This window comes from Pan troglodytes, chromosome 20, assembly GCF_028858775.2.
Source record: "Pan troglodytes isolate AG18354 chromosome 20, NHGRI_mPanTro3-v2.0_pri, whole genome shotgun sequence".
NCBI classification, from domain to species: Eukaryota; Metazoa; Chordata; class Mammalia; order Primates; family Hominidae; genus Pan; species Pan troglodytes.
Window position 1 is genome coordinate 38,925,062 of NC_072418.2, and position 14,803 is coordinate 38,939,864.

Genomic DNA, 14,803 nt, shown 5'->3' on the forward strand with positions numbered 1-14,803 from the left:
CTAATTTTTTTAAGATGGAGTCCTGCTCTGTCGCCAGGCTAGAGTGCAGTGGCACGATCTTGGCTCACTGCAACCTCCATCTCCCAGGTTCAAGTGATTCTCCTGCCTCAGCCTCCCAAGTAGCTGGGATTACAGGCGAGTGCCACCACGCCCGGCTAATTTTTGTATTTTCAGTAAAGACAGGGTTTCACCATGTTGGGCAGGATGGTTTCGATCTCTTGACCTCGTGATCCGCCGGCCTCAGCCTCCCAAAGTGCTGGGATTACAGGTGTGAGCCACAGCGCCTGGCTAGCTAATTTCTTTCTTTCTTTCTTTCTTTCTTTCTTTCTTTCTTTCTTTTTTTTTTTTGAGAGATAATGGGGTTTCACTATGTTGCCCAGGCTGGTCTCAAACTCCTGACCTCAAGTAATCCACCTGCCTTGGTCTCCCAAAGTGCTGGGATTACAGGCATGAGTCACTGCGCCTAGTTTCATTCAATGCTTATTAACTGAGAGAATGGCTTGGCTCTTTCTTCTGTCCCTCCCTCGCCATGTGGCCTGGGCCAAGCCCCTTGACTTCAGTGCCTTGGTGTCTGCTCTCCATGTGTGCCCTTCCTTTAGGCATCCCCTGGGATGAAGAAAGTTCTGCATCAGTCACTGGCCAGACCCAACCCAGGACGGTCTGCCTCAGAGGTGAGGGAGGCTTCCTTAGTCCTCCGTCAATGCCCTGGCTATGCTCAATGGGTGTCTAACGATCTTTTTCTTTCTTTTCTTTTCTTTTTTTTTTTGAGACTGGGTCTCAGTCTGTTGCCCAGGCTGGAGTGCAGTGGCATGATCTCAGCTCACTGCAAGCTCTGCCTCCTGGATTCACCCCATTCTCTTGCCTCAGCCTCCCAAGTAGCTGGGACTACAGGCGCCTGCCACCACGCCCGGCTATTTTTTGTATTTTTAGCAGAGACGGGGTTTCACCATGTTAGCTAGGATGGTCTCGATCTCCTGACCTCGTGATCCACACGCCTCGGCCTCCCAAACTGCTGGGATTACAGGCGTGAGCCACCGTGCCCGGCCTCTTTTTCTTTTCTTTTTTTTTTTTTTTTGAAACACAGTCTCTTTCTGTCACCCAGACTGGAGAGCAGTGGTGCAGTCATAGTTCACTGCAGCCTCAAACCCCTGAGCTCAAGTGATCCTCCTGCCTCAGCCTCCCGAGCTGGGACCACAGGCACGCACCACCATGCCCTACTGATTTAATTTTTTGTAGAGAAAGAATATTGCTATGTTGCCCAGGCTGGTCTTGAACTCCTAGACTGAAGCACGCCTCCCACCTCGGCCTCCCAAAGCGCTGGGAGTATAGGCGAGAGCCACCACTCCCAGCCTAACGATCTCTCTTGAACTGCAAAACCCCTAGCTTGGGCTGGCTGAGGTCAAGATGAGCCCTTCCCCAAGGAGGCGGCGTCAGTGCAGGACAGCAGCTTAGGCAGCACCTAAGGACTTTTATTGACCACATGACCCCCTCAGGGGTGCTAGTGGGGTATCCTTCGGCATCCTGGCAGCAGCCGCCGCCACAGTTCTTGGCTGAGCAGCTCCTGTTCCCTGCGGGCACCCTGAAGCACGCTCCGGTTTTCCTGGGCCCTCCGGATCAGGTAGGGGATTACCTCCTCCAAGGAGCCATAGGGGATGGACTTATACACTACATAGCCGGCCTGCCCTGCAGGGAGAGTGGGTTTTGTTTTTTCGTTTTTGGTGTTTTTCTGAGACAGAGTCTCGCTCTGTTGCCCAGGCTGGAGTGCAGTGGTGCAATCTCGGCTCACTGCAAGCTCTGCCTCCAGGTTCAAGCGATTCTCATGCCTCAGCCTCCAGAATGGCTGGGATTATAGGCGCTTGCCACGACGCCCGGCTCATTTTTGTATTTTTAGTAGAGGTGGGGTTTCACCATGTTGGCCAGGCTGGTCTCGAACTCCTGACCTCAAGTTATCCTCCTGCTTTGGCCTCCCAAAGTGCTGGGATTACAGGCGTGAGCCACCATGCCCAGCCTGGAGTGTTGACAGGGTATGGGCTTGGGCTGGGGGGACACTCCCCAGTCCCCACCTGGAACAGAGACTTCTGTTTCTGAGAACATGGCAGATTAAGTGAGTTGGATAAAATTTCTAACTGAAAAAGCTAAAAGTCCTGGAGCAAACTTTTTTTTTTCTCTCTTAGACAGGGTCTTGCCCTGTGGCCCAGGCTGGAGTGCAGTGGTGTGATCACGACTCACTGCTGCTTTGACCTCCCAGGCTCAAACAATCCTCCCACCTCAGCCTCCTGAATAGCTGGGACCACAGGCATGCACCTCCACGCCCAGCTGTTTTTATTTTATCTCAATTGATTAATTAATTTATTTATTTATTTTGAGACAGAGTCTTGGTCTGTCGCCCTGGCTGGAGGGCAGTGGCACAATCTCAGCACACTGACCAACCTGGCCAACATGGTGAAACCCCGTCTCTACTAAAAATACAAAAATTGGCTGGGCATGGTGGTGCGTGCCTATAATCCCGGCTACTGGGGAGGCGGAGGCAGGAGAATCACTTGAACCCAGGAGGCAGAGGTTGAAGTGAGCTGAGATCGTGCCACTGCACTCCAGTCTGGGCGACAGAGCCAGACTCTGTCTCAAAACCAAAATAAATAAGCTGGGCGTCGTGGCTCACGCCTGTAATCCCAGCACTCTGGGAGGCCAAGGCAGGCAGATCACCTGAGGTCAGGAGTTTGAGACCAGCCTGGCAAACATGGTAAGACCCCATCTCTACTAAAAACACAAAAATTAGCTGGGCGTGGTGGCAGCCGCCTGTAATCCCAGCTACTTGGGAGGCTGAGGCAGGAGAATCGCTTGAACCTGGGAGGCAAAGGTTGCAGTGAGCCAAGATGGCACCACTGGACTCCTGCCTGGGTAACAGAGCAAGACTCTGTCTCAAAATAAATAAATAAATAAATAAATAAATAAATAAAATAAAATAAAAGAGAAAATGAGAACCCAGAGAGAGAAGAGACACAGTAAGCCACTTCTGCCCCAAAAGCAAAACTGAGGTGCTATCTGATGAATTCAGAGAGTTGCGGGGGGACATTGAGTCAGTCTTCAAGCCTGAGGTGAGAGTTATAAGGGAGAACTTCCCCAAGTTAAGCTGGAACCCAAAAATCTACACCCTCAGAGTAAGAGTTAATAAAAAGTCAACCCTGCAACCTTCCCCCAGTCCCAGGAAATGGTCTTGGCCATAAACAGATCAAGGAAGAAAACAGAAAAATCCACCTCTGCGAAGTTGGGGCTATGGGTTAACCCCCTTATGTATTTGCAGCTCAAATTTGTGCCAGTGGGGTGTTTCAAGAAACCTCAAGCTATGAATTTAGGATAAAGTGATTTCGTTCTGCTTAGCACCTGGCAGAAGGAAACGTTAATTATCTGGTGTCAGGCCCTGAGGAGCAGCACAGTAAAGATAACAAAACACACAAGAAATAATACACCATGATCAAGAACCAGCAGAAATGACAGACGGCAGACACAGAGACACAGCCTTGGAAGGCCCGCAGACACCGGAATGACAGATCTCTCTGGAAGGATCTGGAGGCTGGGCCTTGGTTGGGAATAGGAGAAGGGCTCTGGCTGGGAGGGAGTGAGGCCTGGGGCTTGATGGGGGTGGGGGAGCCATTCACATACCCAGTGCTAGAGAGACGTGGTCACACATGCCCAGAAGTTGTCCGAAACAGACAGTCCCATCCAGAGGAATGCCCAGCTCCCACATGCTACAGAAAAGGCCACATCATCAGTCCAGACCATGGCTGCATCTACAGCTTAAAGTCAGCCACTATGCACCCATATGGCAGCTCCAGTAATTCAAATATTGAAGTATTTCCAAACTCAATGATACATAATAACCAGTCCTTTGCATTCCTTGAAGGTCCCCCAGTGACTCCCAGCCAGTTCCCTGGAGCCCTCAGACCTCCTCATGCCCCAGCAAATAAGGGGCAACGTCTTGTTCATCTGGGACCTATAAGGACTTACAGGTATAGCAGGGGTTAATGTGTTTGTTTGTTTGTTTGTTTTAAGAGGTAGGGACTTGCTTTGTTACCCAGGCTGGAGTGCAGTGGCTCAAGCACTGCTCACTGCAGTCTCAACCTCTTGGGCTCAAGTGATCCTTCCACCTCCCGAATAGCTGGGACTACAGGTGTGCGCCACCACACCCAGCTGTTTTTTTTTTTTAATTTGTTGTAGAAATGGGGTCTTGCTGTGTTGCCCAGGCTGGTCTCAAACAATCCTCCACCTTCGCCTCCCAAAGTGCTGGGATTATAGGCATGTGCCAACCATGCCTGGCTATAAATATTTTTAAAATTCTCCCCAGAACACCTCTGTCCATCTCTGGCATTTGAGCAAAGGAGAGGAAGGGAGGGCCCTTTTGTGGGCACCTATTTCCCGCCCATCCCTCCACCTCATACCGCTTGGTTGCCTGGCGAACAGATTCCTCATTGTGGGAAGCCACCATGAGGTGGCACGTGGGGCCATGGCGGGCCACGTGCGTCAGCATCAGTTCCAGGCAGCGGCTGTAACTGAAGGGAGATGCTCTGTTCAGCTCACCTGGTGAGCGAGGGTCAGGCCCCAGCGACTGGGGTGGGTGGGGTGCTCCTAAGCGAGGGGTCTCTGGAACCAGTACTCTGTTCCATCTGCACCAGTTGTAAGGGACATCACTTCTCCGAGCCACTTTCATCTTCTGGGGTTTTTTGGGGGTTTTGTTTGTTTGTTTTTGAGATGGAGTCTCACTCTGTTGCCCAGGCTGGAATGCAGTGGCATGATCTCAGCTCACCGCAACCTCCACCTCCCAGGTTCAAGTGATTCTCCTGCCTCAGCCTCCCGAGCAGCTGGGATTACAGGCATGCACCATCACACCCGGCTAATTTTTGTATCTTTAGTAGAGACGGAGTTTCGCCATGTTGCCCAGGCTGGACTCGAACTCCTGACCTCAGGTGATCTGCCCGCCTCAGCCTCCCAGAGTGCTGGGATTACAGGTGTGAGCCACCGCACCCGGCCCCATGTTAATCTCTTGTTACTGTGAGTTTCCAAGCAACACTGTTGTGAGGATGGAGTCAGATAAGGGGGATATGAAGTCTTTGGGACAGTGGCAGCAGTCTCACAGGAGAGGGTCGCATCACGTGCACAAGATGACATTTCCCCAAGGTTATCACTGCTGCATTGTCAACAGAACATCACTAGCAACAGCCCAAATGTCCATAAATGGGGAACTGGCTAAGGAAATTGTGGTACAGAGAAGATAGTGCTCTATCGCGCAACTGTGAAAAGGAAGGAAGACACTGTCTGGGTACTGATACGGAAGAGGAAATAGATTGGCAAACACCTTGCAAGCATGCTGCAGGCCACGGGCCACGCTATGTATTTCACATCCTCTGTGGGTCTTCCCTATCGCCCCCCAGAACTGTTTTCTAACCTTCTCTGCCCCTCAGGAAGCTGACACTTTTGCCCCACATCCCCCATGGAGTCATATGCAGGAAGGAGTGTGGCCCCTCCCTGCTCACCCTGACTGTGTTCTCTGTGTGGCCACAGCTCCCTAAGGTGGCCCCTCTCCTTCAACTACAGCATAGGGGTCAAAATAGCTTCCTAATAGCTTCCCTGACTTTGCCCACACTTCCTTTTCGTTTTGTGTTTTTTAGAGACTGGGTCTCACTCTGTTGCCCAGGTTGGAGTGCAGTGGCGTGATCTCGGCTCACTGAATCCTCCAACTCCTGGGCTCAAGCGATCCTCCCACCTTGGGCTCCCAAAATGCTGGGATTACAGGTGTGAGGCCCTGCACCTGGCCCCTGACACTTCTATAAACAGCCTCTTCACCACATTTCCTTTAGTTAAAACCCTTTGTGCAGAATTCTGTTTCCTTTGGGAAAAGCTAATCACTCATCTAATTCTCACATCAACTCTGGGAGGCAGATGTTCTTATTCCCTTTTTACAGAGTGGGGAGACTGAAGCTGAGAGGGGTTCTATCTCTTGTCCCCAGGTCACACAGCTAGAGGTGGCCAGGCTGGGATTTGAACTCAGGCTGTCTGATGCTCCAGAGCCCAGGCTCCTTATTGGTAGGCTATTCTGCCTTTAAAATGCACAGTTGAGGCTGGACATGCTGGCTTACGCCTATAATCCCAGCACTTGGGGAGGCCAAGGCAGGAGGGCTGCTTGAGCCTAGGAGTTCAAGACTAGCCTGGGCAACATAGGGAGACCCCGTGTCTACAAAAATAAAAAAATGTGTTGGGCATGGTGGTGTGCACCGGTGGTCTTAGCTACTGGGGAGACTGAGGTGGGAGGATGGCTTGGGCCTGGGGAGTCAAGGCTGCAGTGAGCCAAGATCGCACCACTGCACTCCAGCCTGGGCGACAGAGTGAGACCCTGTCTCAAAAATAACTTAAAAAACAAATGAAAAAAGCCAAATATACAAATATTGTATGATTCCATTTATATGATTGTCTAGAATAGGCAAATCCACAGAGACAAAAAGTAGGTTAGTGGTTTCCAGGGGCTGAGGGGAGGAGGGAACAGAAGGCAACTGACTGCTCATTGGTATGAGGTTACTTTTTGGGGTGATGAAAATATTGTGGAATCAAAGAGTGGTGATGGTTGCACAATTTTGGGAATATACTAAACTCCACTGAATTGTACATGTTAAAATTGTGACTTCTATGATACGTGAATTATATTTCAATATTTAAAATAATAGTGCAAATTATTATTATTATTTTGAGATGGAGTCTCACTCTGTCGCCCAGGCTGGAGTGTAGTGGCGCAATCTTGGCTCACTACAACCTTTGCCTCCTGGGTTCAAGTGATTCTCCTTCCTCAGCCTCCCAAGTAGCTGGGATTACCAGTGCAAGCCACCACACCCGGCTAATTTTTGTATTTTTAGTAGAGACAGGGTTTCACCATGTTTGTCAGGCTGGTCTCAAACTCCTGGCCTCAGGTGATCTGCCTGCCTCAGCCTCCCAAAGTGCCGGGATTACAAGCGTGAGCCACCATGCCCGGCCATAATTTTTTATGTTTAATGTTTTTACAGATGGGGTCTTGCTATGTTGTGCAGATTGGGCTCAAACCCCTGGGCTCAAGCAATCTTTCTGCCTCAGCCTCCCAAGTAGTTGGGATGACAGGTGCACACCACTGTGCCTGGCTTGGTGCCAGTTAAGCTGATGGTACACAAACGTGCCCTGGAGCCCCTGCAGATCTTGGACATGAGCCTGGATTCCAAGCGTGGCTAGGCTACCTGCTCTGTAGCCTGGCTGAGTCCCTGTGGCCCCCAGAGAAGGTACCAAGAAGTAAAGATCTAAGGAGGTGAGGGATGGGGCCATGCCGCTGTCTGCAGTGGGAATGTCCCAGGCAGTGGAAACAGGATGTGCCAAGCCCCTGGGTAACATGGAGGAGGCCTGTGTGGCTGTAGTGGAGTGAGGGAGAGGAAGAGAGGGAGGGAAAGTTAGGGAAGTGACAGGGAGCATGTGGGGCTTAGAGGCCACTGTAAGGATTTCTTTTTGTTTTTTTTGTTTGTTTGTTTGTTTGTTTGTTTTGAGACAGATTCTCGCTCTGCTGCCCAGGCTGAAGTGCAGTGGTGCAGTCATGGCTCACTGCAGCCTTGAACTCCTGGCCTCAAGTGATCCTCCCACCTCAGCCTCCTAAGTGGCTGGAACTACAGGCATGTGCTACCACACCTGACTATTTTTAAAATTTTTTTAGAGATGGGGTCTCCCTGTGTTGCCCAGGCTGGTCTCCAACTCCTGCTCTCAAGTGAATCTCTAGCCTCAGCCTCCCAAAGCACTGGGATTACAGGTATGAGCCACTGCACCCAACCACTAGGTGTTATTATTTCCTGCAGAGGCCGGCTGGCCCAGGCCTACCTCTGACTGGTGGCCTCATAGTCAGGCTGAGTGGGGTCTTCCATCCCATGGAGCTGGGCCACCGCTCTCTCCTTGTCCAGATATGCACCTCGTACCAGCTTCACTCCGAAGGCCAGGCCGGCCCTGTGCGCAGCCTCTGCATCCCTCCCCAGCCGCTCGAATGTGTCCTATAGGGCACGCAGGCAGGTTCTGGTAGGTCAGGGTGTGGGGACCCCAGCCTGCACCTCCTGGAACACACTGCACACCTTTAGACAGGCCTGGTAGGTGTTCCACACCCAGGGCCCGCCTTCACCCGGGCTGTTCCAGCGCACAGCCAGGGCAGCCACCAGCAGCGAGAGCGCAGGGTTCAGTGAGGTGTACTCTGCATCCACCAGGAGCCGCACGTGCTGGGCCCGGGCATACTGATGGTGACAGAGACGACGGTCAGGGCCCCGGGTGTCCAGCAGGGGCAGTGGAGCCAGATCCCAGCAGGAGGGGTTACCTGTGCCACCCGATGCAGGCGGCTGAGGGAGGCCCGGAGGTGCTGGTTCCAGCAGGAGGGGTTACCTGTGCCACCCGATGCAAGCAGCTGAGGGAGGCCCGGAGGTGCTGGTTCCAGCAGGAGGGGTTACCTGTGCCACCCGATGCAAGCGGCTGAGGGAGGCCCGGAGGTGCTGGTTCTGCTCAGCATTGAGGCAGGAGACCTGGAGGCTCTAGGGGGCAGCAGGGGAAGTGGGGAAAAGCTTATAAGTTGCTAGAAATCTAAAAATGAGCAATATCAGTTAGGTACTATTTATTGAGGGGGTTATGAGCCTAGAATCAGGGCTTGAATCCAGGCTTCACCACCTACTGTGTGACCTTGGGCAAGTTATGTAACCTTTCTGGGCCTCAGTTTTTGTTTGTTTGTTTGTTTGTTTGTTTTTTGAGACAGTCTGGCTCTGTTGCTCAGGCTGGAGTGCAGTGGCATGATCTCAGTTCACTGCAACCTCTGCCTCCTGGGTTCAAGCGATTCTCCTGCTTCAGCCTCCCGAGTAGCTGGGATTATAGGCGCCCGCCATCATGCCCGGCTAATATTTGTACTTTTAGTAGAGACAGGGTTTAACCATGTTGGCCAGGCTGGTCTCGAACTCCTGACCTCAAGTGATCTGCCCACCTCAGCCTCCCAAAGTGCTGGGATTACAGGCGTGAGCCACCGTGCTCAGCCCTCCCTGCTACTCTTTGAACACGAGGGCACCTTCCCACCTCCAGCCCTTTACCTGCTCCCATGTTTCCTTCAAGTATTTGCTCTAATGTCACTTTCTCAACATGGTTTTCCCAGCTATACTTTGGCAACTTCTTTTCCTCTTCCTCAGCCTTATTTTCCCTTACTTGTTACGTACTGACTTTTGTTTTGCTGAGACAGGGTCTTGCTGTGTTGCCCAGGCTGGAATGCAGTGGCACGATCATGCTCACTGCAGCCTCCACCTCCCCAGCTCAAGCAATCCTCCTGCTTCAGCCTTCCAAGTACCTAGTACCACAGGCACCCACCACCATGCCGGGCTAATTCTTTACTATTTGTAGAGTCAAGGTCTTCCTATGTTGCCCAGGCTGGTCTCAGACTCCTGGACTCAAGCGATCCTCCCACCTCAGCCTTCCAAAGTGCTGGGGTTCTGACTTTGGTTTTAATTATTGTCTCTTGCCCCTGACTTGCAAGTAAGTGCCTCGAGGTCAGGGATTTTGCCTTCATGCTTCCTCGGCCCCTAGCACCATGTCTGGAACAAGATAGATGTTCAGCAAACACTTCGGGAGTGGATATGCTTGTAACATGGAAATAAGAACCATTTCTAACTCACAGTCTTATGCAGATTCATCTGGCTGAATGTGAGCTGCTGGTGACTCCAGGGAGTCTGGCTGGGTTCAAAGAAGTTGGGAAATGGAAGAAAGAGGAACAGGTGGGGCTGAAAGCTTTATTATATCCAACAGGGTCGATACAGATGACATAGGCCTAGGCTTGCTCATGGAATCCCACCTGGAGGCAGGTTGGGCTGGAAGCTGCAAACTTCCGCATGGTGGGGAGAATGCTGCCTCCTGGAGAAGGGAAAAGCTGGAGGCAGCAGCCTGGTTTCCTCCTCCCGCGTCAGAGGATTGTCTCCTGCTTGACTTGGGGCATAGTCTTAGGCCCTCAGGGAGCTATTTCAGGCACCCACCAAATATTTAACTCATTTGATATTTACCACTCTCTAATGTACCAACTGTTGTTATCCCCCATTTTCTAGATGGGGAAACTGAGGCACAGAGCAGGGAAGTCACTTGTCAAAAGTCACACAGCTAACTCAGGGCAGACCTGAGCTTTAAACCTCAGCCTTTCCAGAGGCTGGGTCTTTCTCTCTTTTCTCCCTCCCTCCCTCCCTCCTTCCCTCCCTCCCTCCCTTCCTTCCTTCCTTCTTTTCTTTTTTTTTGAGATAGATCTCACTGTGTCTCCCAGGCAAGAGTGCAGTGGTGCAAGTTCAAGTGATTCCCCTGCCTCAGCCTCCTGAGTAACTGGGACTACAGGCACTTGCCACCACTTCTGGATAAGTTTTATATTTTTAGTAGAGATGGGGTTTCACCATGTTGCCCAGGCTGGTCTCAAACTCCTGACCTCAAGTGATCCAGCCCCACTTAGCCTCCCAAAGTGCTGGGATTACAGGTGTGAGCTACGGCACCTGGCCCTCTTTTCTTCTCTCTTTCTTTCTTTCTTTCTTTCTTTCTTTCTTTCTTTCTTTCTTTCCTTCCTCCCTCCCTCCCTCCCTCTCTTTCTTTCTTTCTTCGCTCTCAAACTTGCCAGCTCAAGCAATCGTCCCACCTTAGCCTCCCAAGTAGCCAGGATTACAGGTGCCTGCCACCACACCCAGCTAATTTAAAGAAATTTTTTGTAGAGATGAGGGCTTACTATATTACTCAGGTTGGTATTGACCTCCTGGGCTCAAGTGACCCTCCTGCCTTAGCCTCCACACCAGGTGTGCACCAGCACACAGGCTGATTTTTTAATTTTTTTGTAGAGATGAGATCTCACTATGTTGCCCAGGCAGGTCTCAAACTCCTGGGCTCAAGTGAGCCTCCAATTTCAGCCTCCCAAAATGCAGATTACAGGCATGAGGCACCGCACCCAGCCTGTTTTAATCCTTAAAACCACTGAGAAGTTGCTGTCACTCTCCCTACAGGAATAAACTAAAGCTCATGAAGAGGTGAACTCCTTACTCTCCAAAGCTGATTTTCTGACCATGAAATCTTGTTTCTACGTGTTCTCTGACACACTTTAAAAATTACAAATAAGGCCAGGTACAGTGGCTCCTGCCTGTAATCCCAGCACTTTGGGAGGCCGAGGCACGTGGATCACGAGGTCAGGAGTTAAAGACCAGCCTGGCCAACACAGTGAAACCCCATCTCTACTAAAAATACAAAACTTAGCTGGGTGTGGTGGCATGCGCCTGTAGCTCCAGCTACTCAGGAGGCTGGGGCAGGAGAATCGTTTGAACCCGGGAGGCAGAGGTTGCAGTGAGCCGAGATCACACCACTGCACTCCAGCCTGGGCAACAGAGCCAGATGCCGTTTCAAAAAAAAAAAAAAAAAAGCTGGGCTTGGTGGCTCACGCCTGTAATCCCAGCACTTTGGGAGGCTGAGGCGGGCATTTCACCTGAGGTCAGGAGTTCAAGACCAGCCTGGCCAACATGGTGAAGCCTCATCCCTACTAAAACTACAAAAATTAGCCGGGTGTGATGGCAGGCGCTTGTAATCCCAGCTACTTGGGAGGCTGAAGCAGGAGAACCTGGGAGGCGGAGGTCGCAGTGAGCCAAGATTGCGCCACTGCATTCCAGCCTGGGCAACAGAGCAAGACTCTGTCTTAAAATAATAATAATAATAATAAATAAATAGATAAATAAAAATTACAAATAAAAAAAGGTTAGAAAAAGAAACATCAGCGTGTCCACTATAGCATTGTTTGGGAGGGTGGAGACACAGAGGCCACCCAGGGGTTCACCCCAGGAGAGGTAAATCATGCAGCAGCTAGAATCAACTATTGGAAACAGTGGGGGCCGGGCATGGTGGCTCAGCCCGTAATCCCAACAATTTGGGAGGGTGAGGCAAGAAGTTTTTTTTTTTTTTTTTTTGAGATGGAGTCTTACTCTGTCGCCAGGCTGGAGTGCAGTGGCACGATCTCGGCTTACTGCAACCTCCACCTCCCAGTTCAAGCGATTCTCCTGCCTCAGCCTCCCAAGTAACTGGGACTACAGGTGCGTGCCACCACGTCCAGATAATTTTTGTATTTCTAGTAGAGATGAGGTTTTACCATGTTGGCCAGGCTGGTCTTGAACTCCTGACCTCCAGTAATCCATCCGCCTCAGCCTCCCAAAGTGCTGGGATTACAGGCGTGAGCCACTGCCCCTGGCCATGTTCTAAATCTTGATAGGGATTTGGATTGCTCAAGTGTGTGTATTGGTTAAGGTTCATCAAAGGGCACATTTACAATGTGTGTAGTTCATTGTTTTACCTTGAAAGAAAAAAAGTACTGCGAATAATTATTGGGCTCTAATTAATGAGCCCATTATTCATATCCTGAAGCATTTAGGGGGAAAACGTGTCTGCAATTTACTTTGAAATGCACCAAAAAATAAGATGGATTGATGGATGGATAGAGGAATAGAGGGATAGATATGATTTAAAGTGAGTATAGTTAAAGGTGGCAGGTACATGGATGTTCATGTACAATTCTTTTTACTTTTCTGTATATTTGAAAATTTTTATAATAGAATATTGGGGAAAATATGCCCCCCACAAATGGTATACACCTGGCAAAACAAAATCATAGAAACAAAAAGATATGCATTATACAAGACGGCAGGCTGGGTGTGGTGGCTCACACCTATAATCCCAGAACTTTGGGAGGCTGAGGCTGGGGGATTGCTTGAGGCCATGAGTTAGAGACCACCCTGTGCAATACAGTAAGACAAAGAGAAAGAGAGAGAGAGAGAGAGAGAGGAGGGAGGAGAGAGAAGGAAGGAAGGAATAAAGGAAGGAAGGGAGGGAGGGAGGGGAGAGAAGGAAAAAGAAAAGAAGGAAGGAAGGAGAGAGCAAAAGAGGAAGAGGAAGGAAGGAGAGAGAAAGGAAGAAAAAAAGATGGAGTAGGGTTGAAATAGAATATGGAGATAAAAAGGAATTAATGATTGAATGAACAAACTAAGACCCCATTGGCCTAATCAGAACTTACACCCAGCCAGCTCACACCCATGCAGCTGTGTTGACTGAGGACACACTGATGTACCTCCTTCTAGTTGATAAACAGCTTCTATCCCAATCCCTCCTCTGAGAGCCTCCAGCCTCCAGGCTCCTCCCTGAGAACCCAGATGACCCTGATTCCATCCATTTCAACCATGCCTGGGAGCTACAGCTGCACTTCTGCTGGCTGTTCCAAGCCTGGAGGTGGCTGTAGCATTTTGAACATCTGGCGTGCGGTGTGGCCGCATCTAAGTCCAAGGCACTCTGTCCCCGACAGTTCCGCTTGAGATCCTTACCTGCCCAGAGTCCATAGCTTCAGCCAGCCTCTCGGGGCTCAGCTCCAAGGAGGCTCCTGGCCTTCTGACCCACGAGGCTAGCTCCTTCTGAAACGGGGTGGTAGGCGGGGTGGTGAGGGGAGCCCGGTGGGCAGCCGCGCCCTCCCCGCACCCCCGTCTTTGCACTCCTTACACAGAGCCGAGTGCTGGTCAGCGCCGTCACCTTCAGCTGCATGAGGCTGGCCTCAGCCAGGCTGGGGGGCTCCAGGAGGCCCCGTGACAGGTCCACACACCGCAGCATAGCACCGAGGTTCCCCTCATACCACGCCTCACTGCCCAGCCAGCAGGTGTCAGGGCCCGACCCGCAAAGCCCCTTCCTGAGTCCTCCCAGCCTCCCTGGGCCCTGGCTCCCTACTCACCCACTCTTGGCAGCAGAGTCCGGCTCCTCCTCAGTGGGCACTGCCAGCAGTGGTCGGAGGCTGAGGGTCCGCAGCTGCTGCACGCAGCCCCTCACCTCCTCTGCTGTCTCACCAGCCACAAACTGCCCATAGACGGATGCTCGGAGAAACGCGCCTGAGAGCCGGGAGCCCAGGAGTCGCCGAGACCAGGCCTGGAGCTGGGTGACAGGAAGCGAGGGCTCAGGGCCAGGCTATGAGGAGCCTCCAGGCTGGTCCTCAGGATCACTGCTCACCAACAGCCCGTGAGTGACGAGTGGGGGCCAGGCACACAGCCGGAGAACCAGCAAGGCCCGTGTCAGCTCTCCTGTGCCCTTAAGGTGGAAGGCCCCGCCATCAAAGCTCAGGGACTGCCAGCCCCTGGAGAGGGGACCAGCTTGGGAACAGAGCACGTAACAGGTCCGGAGCATCCTGGGTCCCTGGCTGCCTCCACACCAGGGAAGGTTCTCTGGAGGCAGCAGGTTCACCAACTGCCCCTTGCCCAGACCGGGGGCAGTGACTGATTAACTGGGCAAAGCCTCAGGATCACAGGCTCCTTGGGGGCAATTAATTATTAACAAATGGGGACAGAGTTCAGAGTAACGGTAACGGGAGGTGAACCCCAATAACAGCCCCCAAGAATGCTCAGCACAACAGCCTGCACTTATTAGGTAACCACCATGTGCTGGGGAAAGCAGGGGCTCCGGAGCAAGGATCCCTGGGCTCAGGACACTGGGCTTTGTGATCCAGGACAGGCTACTTAACCGCTTTTGTGGCAATTGCTTCCTCTTCAAATTGGAAACGCTGTAGTGTTATTGAATACATTTGAAAATACGGTTCTCACGTTTGTAATCCCAACACTTTGGGAGGCCAAGACCGAGGAGTTTGAGACTACCCTGGGCGACATAGTGAGACCCCGTCTCTACAAAAAATACAAAAATTAACTGCGTGTGGTGGCACACACCTGCGGTCCTAGCTAATCAGGAGGCCGAGGAAGGTGGATCT

The 14,803-nt window shown here is 51.5% G+C and overlaps 1 protein-coding gene across 3 annotated transcripts; it reads right to left on the bottom strand.

Moving 5' to 3' along the window:
• Positions 1–1,448: 1,448 nt before the first annotated feature.
• On the bottom strand, positions 1,449–14,309 carry PRODH2 (proline dehydrogenase 2). 3 transcript variants are annotated; one of them, XM_016935725.2, is made up of 10 exons: positions 14,056–14,309; positions 13,784–13,980; positions 13,558–13,696; positions 13,386–13,472; positions 8,487–8,567; positions 8,121–8,276; positions 7,876–8,042; positions 4,437–4,547; positions 3,661–3,746; positions 1,449–1,683 (listed from the first exon to the last, which is right to left on the bottom strand). In XM_016935725.2, exons 1-10 carry the CDS (start codon positions 14,227–14,229, stop codon positions 1,499–1,501), a joined length of 1,383 nt encoding a protein of 460 aa, XP_016791214.1. In that variant the 5' UTR covers positions 14,230–14,309; the 3' UTR covers positions 1,449–1,498. The 3 variants fall into 3 exon arrangements, with proteins under 3 accessions (XP_016791214.1, XP_054529308.1, XP_054529307.1); XM_054673333.1 differs by lacking the exon at positions 8,121–8,276; XM_054673332.1 differs by lacking the exon at positions 4,437–4,547.
• Positions 14,310–14,803: the final 494 nt, after the last annotated feature.

Bases quoted from the DNA above. Each gene is read 5' to 3' on its own strand.
- PRODH2 (XM_016935725.2), bottom strand. From the start codon at position 14,229: ATGCTCCGGACCTGTTACGTGCTCTGTTCCCAAGCTGGTCCCCTCTCC. The intron at 13,697-13,783 runs GTGAGTAGGGAG...CTGGCTGGGCAG, and splicing joins GACTCTGCTGCCAAGAGTGG to TGAGGCGTGGTATGAGGGGA. The intron at 4,548-7,875 runs GTAGGCCTGGGC...ATCTCCCTTCAG, and splicing joins TATGAGGCCACCAGTCAGAG to TTACAGCCGCTGCCTGGAAC.